Genomic DNA, 20386 nt, shown 5'->3' with positions numbered 1-20386 from the left:
CCCACCAGTTTGGATCACTTGTTGTTCCCTTGTCCCTGAGTTTGTTAACACCTCTTCCCTTCCCCCCACCTCCCCTGAGTCTGTGATTCTCTAGTGGAACTGCCCTGTGAGTCTGTGAGACTCAGTGGAACGGCCCCCTTGAGTCTGTGATTCTCTCAGTGGAACTGCCCCATGAGTCTGTGAGACTGTCGCTGGAACTGCCCCTGTGGGTGTCTGAGACTGGAACTGTTTACAGGAGTAGAAAGCCCGTCTTCTGCTGAGGAGTGGCTGGTGGCTTCAAACTGCTGGCCTTGCTGTGAGCAGCCCAACTCATAACCACTACAGCACCAGGGCTTCTCTAGCAGGAACCAAACGGTGGCTGGCTCCTTTAGACGGGGCGCCAGCCCCTGTTTGCTGTAGCCCCCATCCTTCACTCCCTTTCCAGCTCTGTGCCTAAACCAAGCATTGGTTGCAGTTTATTGACAAGACTGAGCCACGCCTCCACTTGCACCCAGTTGGTTCCCTTCTGCCCTGTCTCATCAGGACATTGGGATGTGTGCCTTTTGGGGAACGGACTTGGAGTCAGGCAAGCTACTTCCTGGTGATGCCCCCGAAGCTGGTATTGTTGCCCCTCTGAGCTGCCGGGAAGCACGTGCCATACAGTTCATTTCACAGGTGCTTCTTCACCCTGGGTTAGGACCCAGGGGCTGCAGAAGCTAGGTCCCCCATGGGGTCTGGGGTCTCTGTAGCTGGGGGAGCCTTGTCAGGACTGGGGTCCTGAGGCCAGAGGAGCCAGGTCACATAGTGGGACTAGGGTCTCTGCGGTTAGAAGGGCCGGGTGGCACCATAGAAACTGGAGCCAGAGGGCTCACCATGGTCACATGGTGGTTAGGGACAGGGTCACTGGGCCTGTTTGCATGGCACCCCATGGGAAGGAGTGCCAGATTTTTTCAATATGTGAAGGATTGAACCCCCTGGCGAGGTGGGTTTCACCAGGAGAGCAACAGGTCGGCACGCACCTTTTGAAAACCCCACAGGCTGCTGTGGAGAGGAGAGCAGCTCCAAGGCCCGGGCAGGGGGCTGTGGGGCAGTGCCTCCTGGCCAGCCCCCAGAGGGCACCTCTGCCCCTCCTAGCCTTGGCTCCCTCAGGCCTGCGGCTCCATCAGGCCTTATTTCCTTGGGCTGGAGTCTCATCCCCTGAGTGTGTGTATGCGTCTTGGCTGGTCTTGGTGATGGGTGGACAATGTATTTCCCGGTGTCGACTGGATGGCAGGGAGTTTGGTTTGCTGTGTAGTGAGAGGTGGGACCTCAGCTTCTCCTTGAGAGATTGCAGAGCAGATGGTAAACAGAGTGGTGAGGAAGTGTGAGAGAGTGGGTTGGGACAAGGTGTGGACTTAGCTATCACGTTTCTCCCAGGTTAGCACGCGGAGACCAGGTTAGGCCGGAGAGCAGGACAGCCTCTCTGGACCCTTTTGGACGTGCTCTGCCAGCCCAGAGGCCTCCAGGCCCAGCAGCATGGTCATGCAATGAAGTCCCCAATGGCTGACAGTGGCCAAGTCAAAAAGCTGTGCACCCCGCACTCCACACGCCTGCCCCAGGAGAGTGACCCCATCCTCATCAGTCTTGGAGCTGTTCTCCCCAGGGCAGTGCCCCCCCCCCCCAAGGAGGAGCAGGCAAGGGCGGGCAGTAGAGCCTCGGCCAGATCAGCAGGAACACAGCCGTCCCCGTGGACCTGCCGTCACAGCATCCTGCTGCTCTCCTCCGCATGACAGCCCCTCTCCTCCGGTCCACTGGCTTCTCACATCCCACTTCTGCTCCCCATTGACCTTGTCCATAGAGTTCCTTCCCATAAGAACCCATTACTGTCCAGTTGATGCCAGCCACCTTCTAACGATATAGAATTGCCCCATAGGGTGTTCTTTACAGAAGCAGACTGCCACCTCTTTCTTCCATGGAGTGGGTTTGAACTGCCAACCTTTCACTTAGAAGCCCGGTGCTTTAGCCCCTAGGCCACCAGCACTCCTCCCTTCTTAAACTCTTGCCCAGCAGTTAGGAAGCTCCCTTGAGTAGCACTGCTGTGGCAGAAGGGGCTGCCCTGGAGCCCAGACCTGAGCCTGCCATGGTACTGGCATCACGGAGCCACGCAGATAGCAGCTGGGAGGCCGGCACTCTTGCCCCCACCCGTGGCGCTGCGATTCTGGGGGGTGCCATGGGCGAGGCTGCTGGTGGCTGGGCTGTGTGGGTGTCTGACTGGGGTGATATACGGGTTCTCGTTTGCTCTGCCCTTCCTTGCCATCAGCGTGTGCAGCCTGCGATCTCTCTGCTGCTCTCAGCGGATTAAGATTTATGGTTTCCTCAGCCTTGTAATACTTGGGTGGACAGCGGCCTAATCAACAGAGGGGTTGTTTACCAAAATGCTGTCAGGTTTGATGAACGCCATCGGCTTTTAGCATGAAATTGGCGGTGAAGGGATGGGGCTTCCAGCAGTTTCCTGTGGGGAGGGCTTTCCTCGAAGGTCTCAGAAGCCAGCCCCTTGTAATGATGAAAGCCACAGGCTGCGCTCTCACTCAACTGCCACATCCACTTTCTTGCCACAGGCCGGCCACCGGGCACCTTCAGGGGCCCTCCCAGGTGAGATTTTGAGGGGTCCTCAAGCTATCCAGGGAGGACGATGGGTGAAACACGCTCCCCCACCCCCACCCCCCACACAAAGTATTGGCCTTCACAGAGGCTGCCAGAGCACTAGGCCCTGCCGTTGGTGGGAGAGCCGACAAACCTGAGACGTAGGCATGTGTCCAGGGAGACCCACCCGCCGTCCAGCAGCCTTGGGTGGCGCGGCAGTTGACACTGAGGCTGCTTGGTGAGAGGCGGGCGCGTCTGGCCCACCTGTAGGGGCTTGGGTGGAAAGGCCTGGCAGTCCACTTGTGAAGACCCCGGGGAGCACTGCCCGCAGTCAGTCGCCATGAGTCGGAACTAACTCCTTAGCGGAGTTTCTCTTGGCGCAGCCTGCTTTGGTCCATGTGTCCAAAGCCCTCTGACCTCGAACAGGAGCCCTCTACCCACCGCGTGGCCTGCACCACCGCACAGGGCACCCCCCAGGCTGGCTGTTGACTCTAATTGACAATGAGCTTCTCTGAACATGTTCAGACGGATGGCAGAAACTCACAGATGGAGGGCTGCTCCCGGGCCAAGTGTGGAGCAAAGTAGCCTTGGGACAGCAAACAGGAACTGTGCTTGTGTGCGTGCATGCTGGGACTCTGATGTCCTGTCCCAGCATAGGGTGGACATAGCACAAGCCCACCTCGGCCTGCAAGGAGTTGCAAGGAGTCAGGAAAAGAGCAGCCTCTTAGAAGCAGCCCCCTTGGGTGCAGCTGGGGGGGCCAGGAGGGAAGGGAGCCAGGAGCATCTCTCCTGAGCAAGGCGGGGAGGTGGGTGGCCAGAGCAGGGAGCAGACCCTTTGCTGCGGGGAGCGTTCTCATGTGGGAGGGCTGCTTCACAAGCTCATCCTGGTGGCGGCCAAGGGAGCCTACTTGGGTGGGAGGTGGGAGAGCAGGCCAGATGGAGGGCTATTTATTCCTCTCCCCAGAACCCACTCAGCGTTAGGAACTTTCTGGACCATGTTACTTTTGTCACATGTTGCTTCACAAACACAATGTATGCTGCGTGGATGCCTTGAGGGTCATTTTTTAGTTTCTCAGTGTCTGGCCGTGTTTCTGGGGTCTTGTCTGCATTCAGTGCTCAGTAATGACTTGCTGATCAGGCACCTCCATGCCAACTGCAAGCCTGTCTTATGACCCCCTGGGGAGGTTGGGCTCAGTTTGCTAGAGAGGGAGAGGCATGCTTTGGGCATGAAGGGGTATGGAATGCCACATAGGGAAGAGAGGGAGACACCTGCTTTTCTTCCCTGAATGCTGAGCTCTCTCTCAGCTCCTCAGGATTGAAAGCAGAGACCTGCAGTGATGTATTGGTACCAGTTCTCTTCTGGGCCATGGAAGTGCCCAACTTGGGTGTGGCAGAATCCAGATGCTCCCAGCTCACATTGTTTCCTGGCTGTTGCATCTCTTCAGCTCCTTTAAACCAGCCAGGCCCCCAAACCTGGCTCTGCCTGGCCAGGCCTCGGTCACCTGCTCCATTCCCAAAAGAAAACTAGGGCGCTTTTACTGGAAGACAAGGTCTGCAGGCGCGGGACATAATGCAGAAACAATGGCAGCCCCTCGCCCCCAAGCCCTCCTGGGTCTCCAACACTGATGCATCTCAGATTGGGTGTGCACAGCCTGTTAACATGCAGGCCCCAATTCCATGGATCAGCGGGGCCCTGATATTAAATAGTTGTCTCGAGTTCCCAGGGAGGCCAGGGCTGCTCCTCCCTCTCTAGGACTGGACTCTGGGAGTGCCAGGCTTCACCTGGCCCAGTGGTCCACCCTCCTTGCCTGCGAGTTCCTTCTACCTCCAAGGCCGCCTAGCATGTGGATATCATTGAGGGGTGCCCTCTCCCTGGAGGTAGCCTGGAAAATCCATCTTAAGGAGCAGCTTCAAAGCTTTCCCAGCTCCATCCTGGTGGGAGGCAGGAGAGCCTCCAGGAATCTCCCACCCTGGAAATCCAGGTTTTATGCATTCCATGCAGTGAGTTCCACCCAAGGTCACAAGAGCAGCGCTTTGACAAAGCCCAGAGCTGGAGCCCTGGTGTGAGAGACCAGGTGCAGGGTCAAGACGGCTGAGCCTGGCTCCTTAGGACGTCTTGAAGTGACTGGGTCTCTGGCCACCCTCCTTGTACACTGCTCCCTCCCTGCTCTGGCAAGGAGCCCCTTCACAGTGCACTGCTTTCTCTTTTCTGGAATGATCTGGAATGATCTATGGCCCAGCCTCCTTTAGCAGCAGGCGGACAGCCAGGCTGGCGGGAAGGGTGGCGGATGCCATCAGAGGGCCAGGCTTCTCTTTTCCCGTTCTCCCATCCACACCATAAGCCTTACCTGTTCTCACGAGGTGGCTGCTCTGTTCTGAGAGATCCCATTGTCCTCGAGTTAGGAAAGGCAGAGGTGGACAGGCCTGTGTCTGCTGGGTCCACTGTGGTCACCAGGCGTGCAAGAAGTGAGCCCCCTCTACCCTAGTTATGGTGGCTCCCTAGGCTACTCACCCTGGCTCTGGTCTGTTCTCTCCCTCCCCACCCCCTGACACCCACTGGCCAGGTGTGCTGTGAGGAGGTGGGGTGGGAGGGTTGTGTGTAAGCCCGAATCCCATTGCCACTCGCTCTACGAGCAGACTGAGAATGGAAGGAGGAAATAGGCCCCAGAGGAGAACTAAGGGAAGGAGGCTGGGCTGGCAAAACTGTAGCAACTTGGGGCACAGGAAGCATTTCTTTCTGGTCTGATTGGTGCTATGCGATGGGACTTCCAGGAACTGAAGTAGGAAACTTGAGTTGAAGCCATCTTCCCTACTGCACGTGCCAGGTGGACTGGTTAGGGTCCATGCGTAGCTGCCAGGCCAGAGAGACCCAAAGCACCAACAGGAAGGTGGTGTCTCTGTGTCACAGCCATTCAGTGGTAGACAGCCCACCTGTTCCAAGAGGTTGTAAAGGGACCCAGGCACTGTTTGCTGTTCTACCATCTTCATGATGTTGCCTTCCTTCTCACAGTCCTCAAAGCACCCCACCCCTTACACAACTCACCCCCACCTCCACGCTGCAGCCTCCAGGAAGGGGAGCCAGGCCCAAGGAGGCCGTGCCCTTCCCATGAAGGTTCCCCCCACATCTCAGTGGCCAGAAGATGCTCACCCACTGCTATGAGGGGGGCTGGGAATGTTGAGGGCACGTCTGGGAGCTTTAGGCAAGATCGACAGCAAAATGGCCACTGAGGGACAGCCATCCGCCACACGTGGCCAAGGAGTGGCCTTCAGAGAACTAGAAGGAAGAGGTGCCCACCCCACAAGGTCTCCACCTTCCAACAACTTTGAGAACTGTTTTCATTCTGGGAAGTTTGTGTGTGTGTGTGTGTGTGTGTGTGTGTGTGTGTACCAACATAAAGACCCCGAGAAAAACAAACCCAAGGGAAAAACAAACACGTTTTGCATCTGGTCTGATCATAAACCCCTTTGGGAGGCAAAGCAGCCTGTGAAAACCATTTGGATCACAGCGACCCAGTTCACGAGCCATTCTATGGTTGACGTGGGACCAGGCAGCATTTTATTCCACTGGGTCGAGGGATGCCTTGAGCCAGGGGCCAACTCAGGAGCCACTGGCAGTAGCCACAAATATCTACTAAAATGCCACGGAGAAGTTATTTCAAATGAAGTTGTTACTTAGGGCATCCTAGTGAGCCTGTGCTGGCCAGGAAGGACTTGGAAGCAGAGGTAGAGTGATCTCCATGAAGTGGGTGCCGGGCCGTCATTCATCCATATACAGCTCTGTTCTGTGCACGGTGACTGCCGGTCAGATCACCGCCCCCTAAAGTGAATGCTGGTGGACAACCACTAAATGCTAGTCCTGGTCCCTCAGAGAACACAGAGGCACCCTCCCTGCCGATCTGAAATGATTCCATTGTTATGTCTAGAAATCGGTGCAAATCAGAACGGAAGCTGGCCCGCGGCTCCACATCGAACCTCCTCCGGACTGTTCTGAAGGGTCTGAGCCATGTGGGGAAGTGACCGTCAAGGCGAAGGAGGCTTCTGGGGATCATCCACAGGTAGGGACCAGCCTCGGCCCTTTGCTCGGTGCTCCTGAAGGTCGGTGGGCTTGGACTGGAGTCTCGCAAGCACATTCCTGTTGCTGTTCCTCTGTTCACTCCGCCCTTTGTCCCTTCCGTCTTGTGCTCACTCAGCACAGTTAAAGGAGCATAAGCCAGCTAGGCACCCACTGTCCAGAGAGCCAACAAGGTAGGGATCCCCGACTTAGGAGGGGAGTGCCGTCACAGGTGCCAAGAATGGCAGGAGCAAAGCAGGAAGCGTCTCCAGAAAGCTTCCTAGGAGGGGTGACAAAGTTTGGCTAATAGTTTCATGGGCAAGGTGGTGAGGGCAGGTGGGCAGCCAAGCTGTGGGCACCATAGGTGTTGCTCAGCATCACGTGGCCACACAGCAGCTGATAACAACATGGGCATTTTAAATCACCATTCTTCACATTATTTGTTTTCCGGGTCCTTTGAATTACAGTGGTGTATCCCAGGCGTTCCTTCCACAAACTTTTAGGGAGCACCTACTGTTGAGCTTGGGGCACTAAAGAGAAAGAAATGGGCAAAGCTGGTGAGAATCTGTCTCAAGCAGCATGTATTACAAAGGGGAAAGAGATAGGAAAAACCAAAAATCCCAACTACTTGAGGTCATCATGGATAATGATAAGTAATGAGAGAAAGATGGGTTGGTGAGGCAGTACAGGAGAGGAGACATGAGGTAAGAGAGAGTCTAAAACCCGATCCTGTCTCTCAGCTCAAAACTAACGGAGACGGAGCCAGCCTGGCAGCAAGCAATGGGGAAAACATGCTCCCGGCTGAGAAAACAATTGTAAGCAGAGTGAGGCTGGGCTTGTGCAGAGAGCAGGATGCAGGCATGGTGTGAGCAAGGGTTGATGATGGAGGGACTGGCAGATGCAGGCATGGTGTGAGCAAGGGTTGATGATGGAGGGACTGGCAGGTCCAGAACAGGCAGGGCCTCTACCATGGCCTGGGGTTGGGGATTTGGATGGTATTCCAAGGGCATTGCTTTTATAAGATGCACGAGCAATGGGACCATTTCCATGTTGTGTGTCCAAGCACTGTTACTGAGGGTGGCTGGTCAGAGGCAAGCTGCTAAGCCCTGGAGGAAGGCCATTTGCTCCCCTGTGGCCCTGGCTGCCCAGTCCATTGCCTTCCTGGGCTCTGGCTTTCAAGTAGGCCATTCAGGAGACCAGCAAAGGAAGGGCATGCTGCTCACAGAACATTCTCAGATCTTCCCTGGGTGCCTCTTCCTTTATTTGCCCAGGAAGGAGCCATTGCACCTCATATTCTGGTTGTAAGTCTTAGTAAGTTGAAAAATGTTGAATTCCTGAACAACAACAAAAAAACACACCCATATTTTTTCATAGAATGACTCATTAAGCTTGTTCCCTATTGAATCCACAAAGAGTAAGCACACCTGTGTACTTCATGGCCTTTAACACTCACCTGCCCCTCAACACATGACCATAGACACTTTGCTATATATTTACTTTTGTAAGCTTTAGTGTGTGTGTGTGTGTGTTTATAAATCGATGGTTTACAGAGCACATCGGTGTTTCCCTCCACAATGCATGCACATCTTGTCTTACATCATTGGTTGCAAACCCCACAGGGAAGCACAGTATCCCTTTATCCTCCTCCTGGTTCCCCTTGGCATTGCTCCTTTTTTCTGAACGCTCCTGGACTGTGCGCTTGGATAAATGCCACCCTTTAGATCTCTAGTGGTTGGTTATTTATTACTAGGTGTGTGTACCTCTCCAGGGCAGACCTTATAGGTTGAGAATGGAGCCAGGAGGAAGGGCTCATTTTGAGACCTGAGGGGACTAAGGACTAAAGCTCTGGCCAGTCAGCCTGGTCTTCTTCGTGATTTGGAGTTATGTTCCACAGTTTCCTCCTGCTCTTTTCCTGGCCCCCCAGTGGATCCCTTTCAGAGCAGTTGGCAGTGGTCGCCACGCACCGTGTAGTTCTTCTGGTAAGTGTCCTGGAGACGGGGTTCCCGCCATCCATTAGTCAGTTGGACTAGTGGTTCCCATGCATCTACAGTGGTCTTCACTCCTCTTCCCTCTCCACAAGGACAGTGTGATCATTGCTCTTAAGACCCCAGTCGCTGCTCATCCTAGTTGGAAGTGGAACACTCTTTGTGAACCATTCTTCTTAGCATTTTGTCATTTTTCTTTTTGTTTCCGTGGGTTCTGTTGTGATGTCACCCACGTGTTTTCTCAGATGTGTAACGTGCATCTTCTCCTTTTTCTGTTGTCAGATTTACCGGGGGTCTGTCCATTTTTATTCACCCTTTCAAATCACCCACTTCTAGTGGTGCTTGCTCTTCTTTTGTTTTTCCGTTTTGTTTATTTCTGCGCTAATTATTATTACTTATTTTCTTCTGGTGACTGTCAGCCTGTGTTGCTGCTCTTTTTCCTAATTGCTAGAGAGAGTGGGTGAAGGTGCGGATTTTGATTTTTCTTTTGTGATGTGTGTGTTCATGGCTATAGCTTGTCCTCTGAGTACCGCTTTTGCTGGGCCCAGACTGCTGATGCCGTGTTCTAATGATCTGATACAAGGAGTTTTTGCATTTCCTTTTTTATTTCTTCTATTATCCAGTAGTTTTAAAGCATAGTGTTAATTATTTTCTATCTGTTTGATTTTTTTCCTCTGATCTTCTATTGTTGATTGCAATCTGAGAACACACCTTACAGTGTTTTGATGTCTTCAAATATAGGGATGCTTGCTTTGGGGCCTAATGTGGTCTATTCTGGAGACTGGTCCGTGTGCACAGGGGAAGAATGTATACTGTACGGTTGTTGGGAGCAATGTTCTCTGTGTGTCTACCAGGTGAGGTTGGCTGTTGTGCTGTTCTGTGTTTTTATTGAATTTATTTCCCATTGTTCACTCCTTCTCCTGCATTGAGAGTGATATACTAAAGTCACCTATTATTGTAGGACTGTCTTTTTATCTTTTCAGTTATTTTATAGCTTAATGTATTTTCAGTCTCTTTCATTGGGTGTGTAAGTAAATACTATGGCTCTCATTCAATCTACTACTATTTTCTAAGTATTATCAAATGACCTTGTTTAGGGAGCCTGGGTGGCATAGTGGTTATGTGTTGCGCTGCTAACCACAGGTCAGCCGTTCAAACCCATCAGCCACACTCTGTGGGAGAAAGACTTGGCTTTCTACTCCTGTAAAGCGTTACAGTCTCAGAAACCCACAGGAGGAGTTCTACTCTGCCCTCTAGGGTCACTATCAGTCAGATATGACTCAATGCAGTGAGGGGTTTTTTTTCTTTTTCCTTTTTCATGAATGCCCTTTTTTATCTTATACTGGAGTTAGAAAACCAAAAGGGAAGATCATGCTCAGCATATCTCAAACTAAAGAACTAAAAAAAACAACCCCAAACTCCCCAAATTCAGGTCTAAAGATGCAATATTGGAAGATTCTATGAGCAAAATATTGAATGATGTAGGAAGCATCAAAAAAAGATGGAAGGAATGCACAGTCACTGTACCAAAAAGAACTTGCCAAAATTCCACCATTTCAGGAGGTAGCATATGGGCAAGAACCACTGGTGCCGAAGGAAGAAGTTCAAGCTGCACTGAATGCATTAGCCAAAAACAAGGCTCCAGGAATTGGTGGAATGCCAATTGAAATGTTTCAACACGCTGATGAAGCACTGGTGGAAGCATTTACTTGGCTATGCCAGGTAATATGGAAGACAACTATGTGGCCAACTGACTGGATGTGTTAGTCCAGGTAGACTAGAGAAACAAATTCATAGACACTCGTATGTGTATAAGAAAGAGCTTTATATACAAGAGCAATTGAATATTGAGAAAACGTCCCAGTTCAGATCAAGTCCATATGTCCTATATTAGCCATTGTGTCGTTACCAATCTATAAATTCTTCTTCAGACTCATGAATCACATTCAGTGATGCCGAATGCAGGCCAGTGGGTGGAAAGTCTTATGGATCCAGTGGCAGTGGAAGCATCTCAGCACTGGCAGGGGTCTCCACATGGCTCCTTCAGCTCCAGGGTTCTAGCGTAGATCCATGTGCAAGCATGTCTGGCAGGGAGTGAGCATGTGTCCCTGCGCCAGTGAGCTGTTTATCTCCTTAGCACCTCCAAATGAGGTCATCAAGCTGTGACCTGATTGACGGGCTAAATTCCACCCCTTCATTCAAGTCTCAAATCGACAACCCATTATGCAACTACCACACTGGAAGAGATCCATATTTGTTCCCATTGCAAAGAAAGGTGGCCCAACAGAATGCTTCAATTATAAAACAATAGCACATGCAAGTAAAATTTTGCTGAAGATCATCCACCAATGGTTGCAGCAGTGCATTGACAGGGAGTTGCCAGAGGTTCAGGCCCAATTCAGAAGAGGATGTGTAACAAGGAATATAATTTCTGATGTCAGATGAATCTTGGTTGAAAGCAGAGAATACCAGAAAGATGCTTCCTAGTGTTTTATTGACTGCAAAAGCCTTTGACTGTATGGATCGTAGCAAACTGTGGATCACCTTGAGAAGAATTGGGATTCCACAACACTTCATTGTGCTCATGTGGAACATGTATATGGATCAAGAAGCAGTTATGCAAACAGAAAAGGATACTTTGTGGTTTAAAATATGGAAAGGTGTAGTAGATCAGGGTTGCATCTTCTCACCATACTTACTCAATCTGCTGTTGAACAAGTAATCAGAGAAGCTGGGTTATGTGGAAGAAGAATGTGGCCTCAGGATTAGAGGAAGACTTACTAACAACTTGTGCTTTGCAGATAACACAGCCTTGCTTACTAAAAGTGAAGAGGGCTTTTGAAGCACTTTCTGATAAAGATCAAGGATTGCAGCCTTCAGTATGGATTACAACTCAATGTAAAGAAAACCCAAATCCTCACAACTGGACCAGTGGGTAACGTGATAAATGAAGAAAGGATTGAAGTTGTCAAGGAGCTTATCTTAGTTGGCTCCAAAATCAATGCTCATGGAAGCATCAGTTAAGATCAAAGGACACATTGCATCTTGGTCAATCTGCTGTACAAGCCCTCGTTAGAGTGTTTAAAAGCTAGGATGTTACTTTGAAGGGTAAGGTGTGCCTGACTCAAGCCATGATATTTTCAGCTGCCTCTGTATGCATGTGAAAATTACACAATGCCAGTGAATGTTGCTGCTGCTGTTTTTTGTTTTTGTTTTTTTAAAAAATATGGACCTTGATACATATTATGTGTGATACCTATGTCCCTCTGGACTCTCAGAGATGTTGTGGGGCATATATACCCCTCTGGTCCCCAAGCCACACTGTAAATTTCTTTACAGATACATGAAAATGAGGTAATCACATGAGCCTGGCATCATTGTGAGAAACACAGTTTCCAGTCACACCTTCAGGATACCCCTCCTCAGACCATACTCTGCAAAAGTAGCTCTTGGGGACACACCGCCATTTTTCTGTTGTAGCCAGTGATGCAGGTCTCTGCCTGCCAGCAGTGGATATCAGTAAGGGAGAGAAAAAAAACCACACTCACTGCCATTGAGTTGATCCTGACTCACGGAGACTTTATAGGGCAGGGTAGAACTGCCCATGTGGGTGTCTAAGACTATAGCTCTTTATGGGCGTAGAAAGTCCATTCATTCTCCCTTTGAGTGGGTGGTGGTTTTGAACTGTTGGCCTTGTGGTTAGCAGCTCAACTAGTAACCACTACTCCACTAGGGATCCTCCTCGGTGGGAAAGTAGATCCCAATAAACCCCAGGAGAGGAAAATGTAGGTAGGTGCTATACATCTCATGGCTCATGAAAGAGTTAAGCTAAACTATTGTTTGATTTAAAGAGGACTTCAAGGACTATTTTTGATTTGTGGTTTCAGGAATTCGGCCACTCTGTGGATCCAGAAAGTCTAGATTCCGATGAGAATTTGAAGTTCTTTTCTGTACTTCTTCCCTTTTGATCAAGGTTCTCCCATAGACAATTTGATCAGAACACTGAGTAATGACATCTGGCCACCATCCGTTCTCCTGACTCATGGCAGAAGAGAGAGTTGTGCAGGGAGGCAATTAGCCACGTATCCCACAGCCGCCAACTACTCCTGGCTCTCAGGCTTGTGCACAATTGCTTGAGTTTGGGGCATGATTTTTAGTGAAGCTCATTCAGTCTGTCACAGCTGCCACCCTGTCCCAAAGTCACAGAGCGTGTGCATATGCCTTACAGTAAGGGATCATGGTAGTTCCCTTTTCCCTGGACACTCAGCACCTTCCGTGAAATGGGTCTGTGCCCCTCCCTTCCCAGCCTCCTCTACAGCACAAGGCAGCTCCATCCTGGATCAAGGTCCATTAGCAGGCCTGCTCCCCCCCACCCCTTGGAAACCAGCACTTGCTGCTTCACCAGCACTAACTTTCTCCCGCTCCCTTCTTCCCCCACCCCCATCTTGAGGGGGCACTGTGCATGGCTTTGCCTACAGTACCACCACCCCCACCCCACCCCGCCCGGATTATGTTCCTGTTAAGTGAAAGAGTAAAATGGCAACACCAGGTTTCAGCAAAGGCAGAAGGAAGCTTTAAGAGATGCAATCTGAACAAGGAAAGGGGGTGGAGGTTGGAATCTCAAGGCTAAAAATACTCAGCCACCTCTCTCTGTTTGCAAGAGTAACCTGAAACGGAGCAAAAGAAAATGCCTGTCCGCATATGCACTTTCTGTCTGACCTTCTCTGTCGAAGCACGCCCGCCGTCTCCCCTTCAATCACATTCTTGGTGAACTTCAATTTCTTGGCAGAGCAGAGTTCACCGACCAGCATGCTGCAGATACATGTTGTTGGCCTCCGCCCCACTGACTTACACCGTGCCTTTCACAAATGTGAATTGCTAGCTGACATTTAAGAATTCAGAGATTCCGTATGAAAATCTGAATCAAGAATTGCTCTTGAAAAAGCAGCAGATTTCGGGCTCATATTCTCACCTGACAGCAATGAGCTGGAGCTGAGGAAGAGATGCTCCCATATCTGGTATATGCGCCCCCATTTGCCCCAATCCCCACCACTTGGTCCCAGGCACTGCTGTAGGTAAGGTAGATGGAAAGGATAGGCTTGGTTAAGGTGAATAGGCTAGGCTAGATGCTGTGAATTCAGCTCTACTTATGGCAACTCACTTGCACATCAAAACAGAACATTGCCTAGTTCCGTGTCAATCAGGAGCCCTGGTGGCATAGTGGTTGCAAGTTGGGCTGTCAACCACAAGTTCCACAGTTCAAAACCACTTCTTGCTGTGTGGGAGAAAGACAAGGCTTTCTACTCCTAAAAAGAGTTACGGTCTCGGAAACCCCTAGGAGCAGCTCTCCCTGTCCTCTGGGCTCACTGTGAGTCAGAATGGACTCGATGGCAGTGAGGGAGGCCTGTGTCATCCTGTGCTCCCTGGCATGTGTGTGTCCATACTTGTGGCTCTTGTACATGTCCATCCCATTGGGGTCTCTCTCCTCCCTCACTGGCCCTCTGCTTCACCAAACAGAATATCCGCCTCTAGTATTGATTCCGCTTGATGACGAGTCCCAAGCGAGTTGGACAGTCTTCTGTTGCGATCCATAAGGTGTTCACAAGGTAGGTAGATGGACAGGCTTTTCTTTCTAGTCTGTCTTAGTCTAAAAGTTCTGCTGAAACTTCTGCAAGGTACTGAAGGTCAGCGTGAATGATAACGACCTTCATGGAGGGGAGAGAGGTGATGAGAAAATAAGAAAGATAAAGCAAAGGAATAGAGACATAAGGGAAGGAGCTACTGTTTTTTCTGGGGAAGGCAGGGGCGTGTCTTGGATCAGGTGGGGGTGAGAAAGTGAGCCATCAGGTGAAGCAGAGCATCCTAGGACCAGAGGGAGAGGGCAGGGAGGAGCCGTCAGGCAAGAGCAGATTGAACAAGGGCATGAAGAAGAGGATGCTGAGGACTGAAGGAACCATTGGTTTACTTTTACAATATTTAATCCTTTTTACCATCGGCTTGCTGGTCCACTTCAGTTACCGTACATACTCGATTATAAGCCAACCCAAACATTAGCTGAGGCAACTAATTTACCACAAAAACTACATAAACATATGCTATAAAACTCGGGTTACACACGAGTATATGCGGTATTTTTGTTCTCAAGATCTTCACAATTCTTGCTGAATTTCACATTGAGCCATAAGCGACTTGCTTGTTTTTGTCTTTTATTTCTGCCTCCTTTCAGAAGCCTTGGTAAACCTTCTTTGCCTTGGTAAACCTTTTCATTGGCAGATTCAGTGCACTTCTGCTTTTCACCCGGTAGTTGTAATAGTTCACGTGGATGAGCTACAGCATTCGCATCAACTTGTTTTTTAAAGGCAACATCCGACGACAAGGTTTCCTAGTGATTCTTTTGTATTTCAGTTCTTGAGGTCACAGAGGATTTTGAAGTGGTCAAGCTGTGGCGTTCTCCTTTGAGTCCGTTGAAAAGCCAGCCTAGGGTTTTGACCAGCTTGGCAACCTCAGTGAAAAGGGAGTCCCTCTTTCTAGAGAATCCTAAATTCAATCTTAATCCCAGGGCTTAGTTGAGTGTCCATGGGTTATGAGCCGTGTGGTGTAGTAGGTATTATGGGAACCATTTAAGTTATCAGGAATGAAGCAAAGGGCACATGCTTGTTATTAGTAGGATGGCTGTTTTGCTGATAATGTGTGATTGATATATAAAAATTCAAACGATACAAAGAATAAAGCTTGCTTCATAACCCCACTGCCTCAGTTAAAATTACTTTGTGCCATGATTGGATAGCCATCCAGACTCTGAAATGCTATCCAAGAGAAACTTTGGTCCTGGTTCATCCCCCCATCAGCACAATTCCCGTATTTCTTGAGTTTAGGACTAAGTCCATAAGAGAATGATGGTTTTCTGGGAGACTTGTCCATTCTGATATTTCTGAAATGTCTTTGAGGTTTTCCTTCCATTGAGCGATTCCTGGAGGCAGGGGATATTGTCTCACGGTTACAGGTCAGTGTTCTAAAGCGCATTCTCACTGGCTTACACAGAGAGAGCAGGACTGTTCCAGCCACGTGCCACCAACAGGTCCCCCATGGGCAACCTGTGCTCTGGCCCTTCATCCGTCTTGCCTGTTTGGTGTGGTTTGACCTGCCTGGCCAAGTATCTCTTCGTGGAATAGGTCCCCTCCCATCCCCCCAGCAAGGCTTTGCAGCAAACCCTTGATTCATCTTTCATTCATTTCAATGTCAGGGTTTAAAAGGGAAGGTCAAGAGAATGACTTGGGAAGGAGAAGGGACAAGAGGCAAAGACACCAGTGGACAAGAAGAGGGCCTGAGATAAGGCTTCTGGAACAGTGAACTCTCTGTGGGTGTCCCCAGGATATCAACTCTTCCACCAGACTGTGCCCCGTGAGTTCAATTACTCCCTACCGAATGCACATGGAAAGCCCAAGGACCCTGCAAGCCACAAGGCAAAGCAATTCAGAATGTAATGGTAAGGTGGATTGTCAGCAGCTAAGCCCTGAAGGGCCAGGATCTTTTCCACTGCTAAGGAGCTGAGCCACAGGATGAGCCCCCACGAGAATTAGGTGCATCTGGTAAAATCGTGTAGGGTCAGCACGGGATTTGCCTTTAACCTGGCCCACCCACCAGATGATCTAAAGCAACAAATCAGTGAGTTCAGTGCTCGGTATTTTCCTTCCCGTTGTATAGTTTGGAGAACCCCAGGTAGAGAGAAATGATGTCTCTTACCTAGACCTTCTACGAAGCATGGGAAAGCCAGGCTCCACCACTCTGTATTCTTTGGAAGTAACCACTGCAGAGGCTGGGAATTGGGCAACGACATGGTTTTGCTTCAGAAAAAGTCCAGCTCTCCACAGGGACAAAATCTTTTGTGGACATGATTGATGGTGTGCCCGGAGGCAAAGTGTCCAGAGATGGCTGCCCATCAGTTAGGCCAGACAGTGTTTAATCAGTGACAGAGAGGGACTCTCCTCAGACAGATCATGACCTCCCCAAAGTCGACTGCTAGATGCTGTTTTAAGAAATAACGCATGGAGCTGATGCCAAGGGCTCAAGCAGAAATCAAATGTTTTGAGAATGATGATGGCAACAAATGTACAAATGTGCATGACACGATGGGTGTATGCATGGATTGTGATAAGACTTGTATGAAATACAAGAAAAGAAATAATGCAGAAGGAGTCCTGTACCCCTTACCCAGTTTTCCCCAAAGGTAAGGGCTTACATAATGACAGTACTTTATCAAAACCAGGAAACTGGCATTGAAATGCTTCTACTGTGCTTTTTAAACTAGGTCTCCTCTTTTCCTTTTCCCACCAACTACTAACATTGCTACATTTCCTCATCTACCCACTCTTTCATTCTTCCCCTCTCAATATGTGTGCTCCTAGGATTCTTATTACCGGACTGCATATGGCCAGTTACCAACACCATGCTGCGTGTCTAACAGTTGACGGGTATTTGGGTGTTTGTATTGTGCCATCATACAGTTTTTCCCCTGTGGTCTTTATGTATTTTTCCAAAGTGAAATGTTTAAAAAGAGGACAGGAAAATGTGTATTCAAGAGGAAATGAACTGCTTCCATGGAACTAAGCATCAGCACATGAAAAAAGTGGGGGGAAACCCCAAACCAGACCATTTTTTATGATTTGTTGTAGCAGTCCATGGCTGTACAGTCAATTCACAGTGAGAAGGAGAGACGGCACACACATACCCAGGGTTACTTACCACCTGGGGGTCTGCCTCTGAGGTAGGCTTGGGCCCCAATTTTTCAAGCTCTTCGCATGGCTATATGACTTCCCAGCAAAGTTTGAGAGCCCATTGTGAGTAGAATGATGAAACCAAAGGACAGAATGCCTTGCTGTCCCAACAGAACCGACAGATGTTTTTTCTCATTGTGGTCACATCTACAGTTTCTTTCAAGGAGCCCTGATGGCCTACTGAGTTACACATTGTGCCGCTACTGAGTTACACATTGTGCCTCTAACTGCAAGGTCAGCAGTTCGAAACCACCAGCCACTCTATAGGAGAAACATAAGGCTTCCTATTCCCATAAAAGTCCCCAGTATTGTAGAGATGTTCAGCTATGACATATAGTCATTATGAGTCAGTATCAACCCAATGGCAGTGCGTTTTAAACAAATAATTTGCTCAAATGAGGGGAAGAAAATAAGAGGCATGTGGGAAAGGCTTTCTTAATAGTTATGCCCGATAATAATTTTGTGATAAAATCTGGGGAAGAGAAGGATAGAGAAATTGTGGGGAATGATTGAGGGGCATAGCCTAGACAGGCTGTGCCTGAGACTACAGGGCCCGCTTTGGCTTGCCTGTGGTGGCTGCTGGGTGGACCTGGTGTCCTGCTGTGGTCACTGTTATTGCAGTTTTACTTTGAGAAACTTTTATTCTGAGCATGCCCGCTCTCTAGTTTTCCCAGGTCCCTACCACGCCCTATTGTATGATTCACTTTGCTGTTTGGCATCATTATCCTACTTTCTAAAGACATGGGATATTGTGATTCTCATTCCAGGGAGTAGAAGGAGGAAGTGACGAGCTCAGTGAGGCTGGAGAGCGTTGTTTAGTGCCGTAGAGTTGGGTCCTGCCCATAGTGACCCCATGTACAACAGCTTGAAACACTGCCCAGCCCTGAGCTGTCTTCACAATGGTTTCTTTGAGCCCATCGGAGAGAGAGGTTTATAGGTCTGCATACACTCTCTGGGAACTGTCTAGACGTTGGCCGAGTCACCCTCTTTTGGAACCCGATTTCCTTCTCTCTGACAAGATGTTGTGTCGACTACATCATCTCCTGTACCTGCCAGCTCTGAAATTGTTTGTCATAGGGGAAGTTTTTTGGGGAAACCCTGTTCCTGCTACATGATCCCTGTTGTTCTTGTTGTTACTGTTAGGGGCCATCAAGTCATTTCGACCCACAGACACCTTATGCACAGTAGAATGAAACTCTGCCCAGTTCCTGCACCATCCTCACAATTGTTCATATGCCTGAGCTTATCATTTCAGCCACTGTGTCAATCCATCTTCTTGAGCGTCTTCCCCCTTTTCACTGCTCCTCCGCTTTACCAAGCCTGGTGCCCTTCTCCAGGGACTGGTGTCTCTTGACAGCATGTCCAAAGTATGTAAGACTCAGTCTCACTGTCCTTGCCTCCAAGGAATACTCTGGCCATACTTCTTCCAAGATAGATCCGTTTGTCCTTTTAGCAGTCCGTGGTACTTTCCGTATTCTTCTCCAGCACCACAATTCAAATGCATCAATTCTTCTTCCGTCTTTCTTATTCACTGTTCTACTTTCACGTGCATACGAGGCCATTGAGAATGCCATGGCTTGGGTCAGGTGCACCTTAGTCCTGATCCATGTGAGTAGAGCGTATGTAATAGTTCACAGAGCTCATCTGAACCCTTTGAGAGTGAAACAGCCCTTCTCTAGCCCAGGTCTAAGCTTCAAGATAGCAGATACCTGATCTGTCCCATTGCCTGGTGTGCTTGGTCCCTACCAGCCTAGCAGCATTAGGCCGAGTTCATTGGCAAATAAATATTTAAGCGAGTACAAGTGAGTGCATGAGTGGATGGGATAAATGTTGACTAGGGACCTTGACCAGCTCACGGGAGCTGACTCAGACCATCCTGTGGCTAAATTAGATCTATGTTTCCCAGATGATGAATCAGGATCTGAGAAAGACTTTTTTGTGATGCTTGGTTAGAATACTCTGGGAGTTGGAGTTTGGATCCTGAAATACTGGATTTTTCTGAAACCTTGTATTAATGAAAAAAGACTGTTTTAAGCTCTATCAGTGGTGTAGGTTGGGGTAAGGATGGGGCTGGGAAGGGTGGGAGGTGGGTCATAAGCCATAGCACTTGACCTCAGAAGCAAGGGCTGGGAGTGGTGGGGACTGTGGTGAAAAATCTCTACCCAGCTCAACTGGCTGTTACGTGTGAGTATAATAGCCCAGTGTTGCCAGGTTCTCTTGTTTTCAGAGAATCCAGGTGTTTAGGTTGGCTAACTAGAGAAGCAAGACCAGTGAAATGTGTATGTAAATGGAGAGTGAAATTCATATCAAGAAAATGGCCTATAATGCAGTGGGACTGGAGTCTTCTCCTGACTTGTGTACCCATGGGGCTAATGATCAGCAGCAAGACCAGCAGCTTATGGCCGCAGAGGCAAATGGATCCAAAGTTGATGTTTCTGTCAACTTGGCGGGCTATGGCTCTCAGACACTACAAGTAGATAATTTTTTTAAATCTTTTTGACAGTTTTATTGGCACATACTCCACACATACAACTCAATTGCTCAATCATATCAAGAAGAATTGTACAATCATTACTCCAATCATTTTTTGAACTGTTTTTTCATGGTTAAATCACTTTTTAAATGAGTTGTATAATCACCATCAGTTCTTTTTTTTAATTATATAATCATTTTATCAGGGGCTCATACAACTCATCACAATCTGTACATACCTCATTTGTGTCCAGCACTTTAGTACATATGTTGACTTCATCATTCTCACAACACCCACTTTCTACTTGAGCCCTTGGTGTCAGCTCATTTTTCCTCTCCCTCCCCACTCCCCCTGAACCCTTGATAATTTATAAATTGTTATTATTTTATCATATCTTACCGCATCCAACGTCTCCCTCACCCACTTCTCCGCTGTCCGTCCCCCAGGGAGGAGGCCATATGTAGACCTTGTCATCTGTTCCCCCCTTTCTCCCTCACCTTCC

General features: G+C 49.2%; 1 protein-coding gene across 1 annotated transcript in view; it reads left to right on the top strand.

Moving 5' to 3' along the window:
• KATNIP (katanin interacting protein) overlaps nt 1-20386 on the top strand; it is a 183927-nt gene that overhangs the window by 51307 nt on the left and 112234 nt on the right. Inside the window, exon 5 of the mRNA XM_045284933.1 lies at nt 6525-6656. Coding sequence (XP_045140868.1) covers nt 6525-6656 — 132 coding nt within the window. The remainder of the gene's footprint in view (nt 1-6524; nt 6657-20386) is intronic.

The sequence above is a fragment of the Echinops telfairi genome, unplaced genomic scaffold (assembly GCF_000313985.2).
Source record: "Echinops telfairi isolate 266 unplaced genomic scaffold, ASM31398v2 ScPeMD7_5;HRSCAF=22, whole genome shotgun sequence".
Taxonomy (NCBI): Eukaryota; Metazoa; Chordata; class Mammalia; order Afrosoricida; family Tenrecidae; genus Echinops; species Echinops telfairi.
The sequence above is the reverse complement of the archived record's forward strand: the minus strand, read 5'-3'. Positions and strand labels throughout refer to the sequence as shown.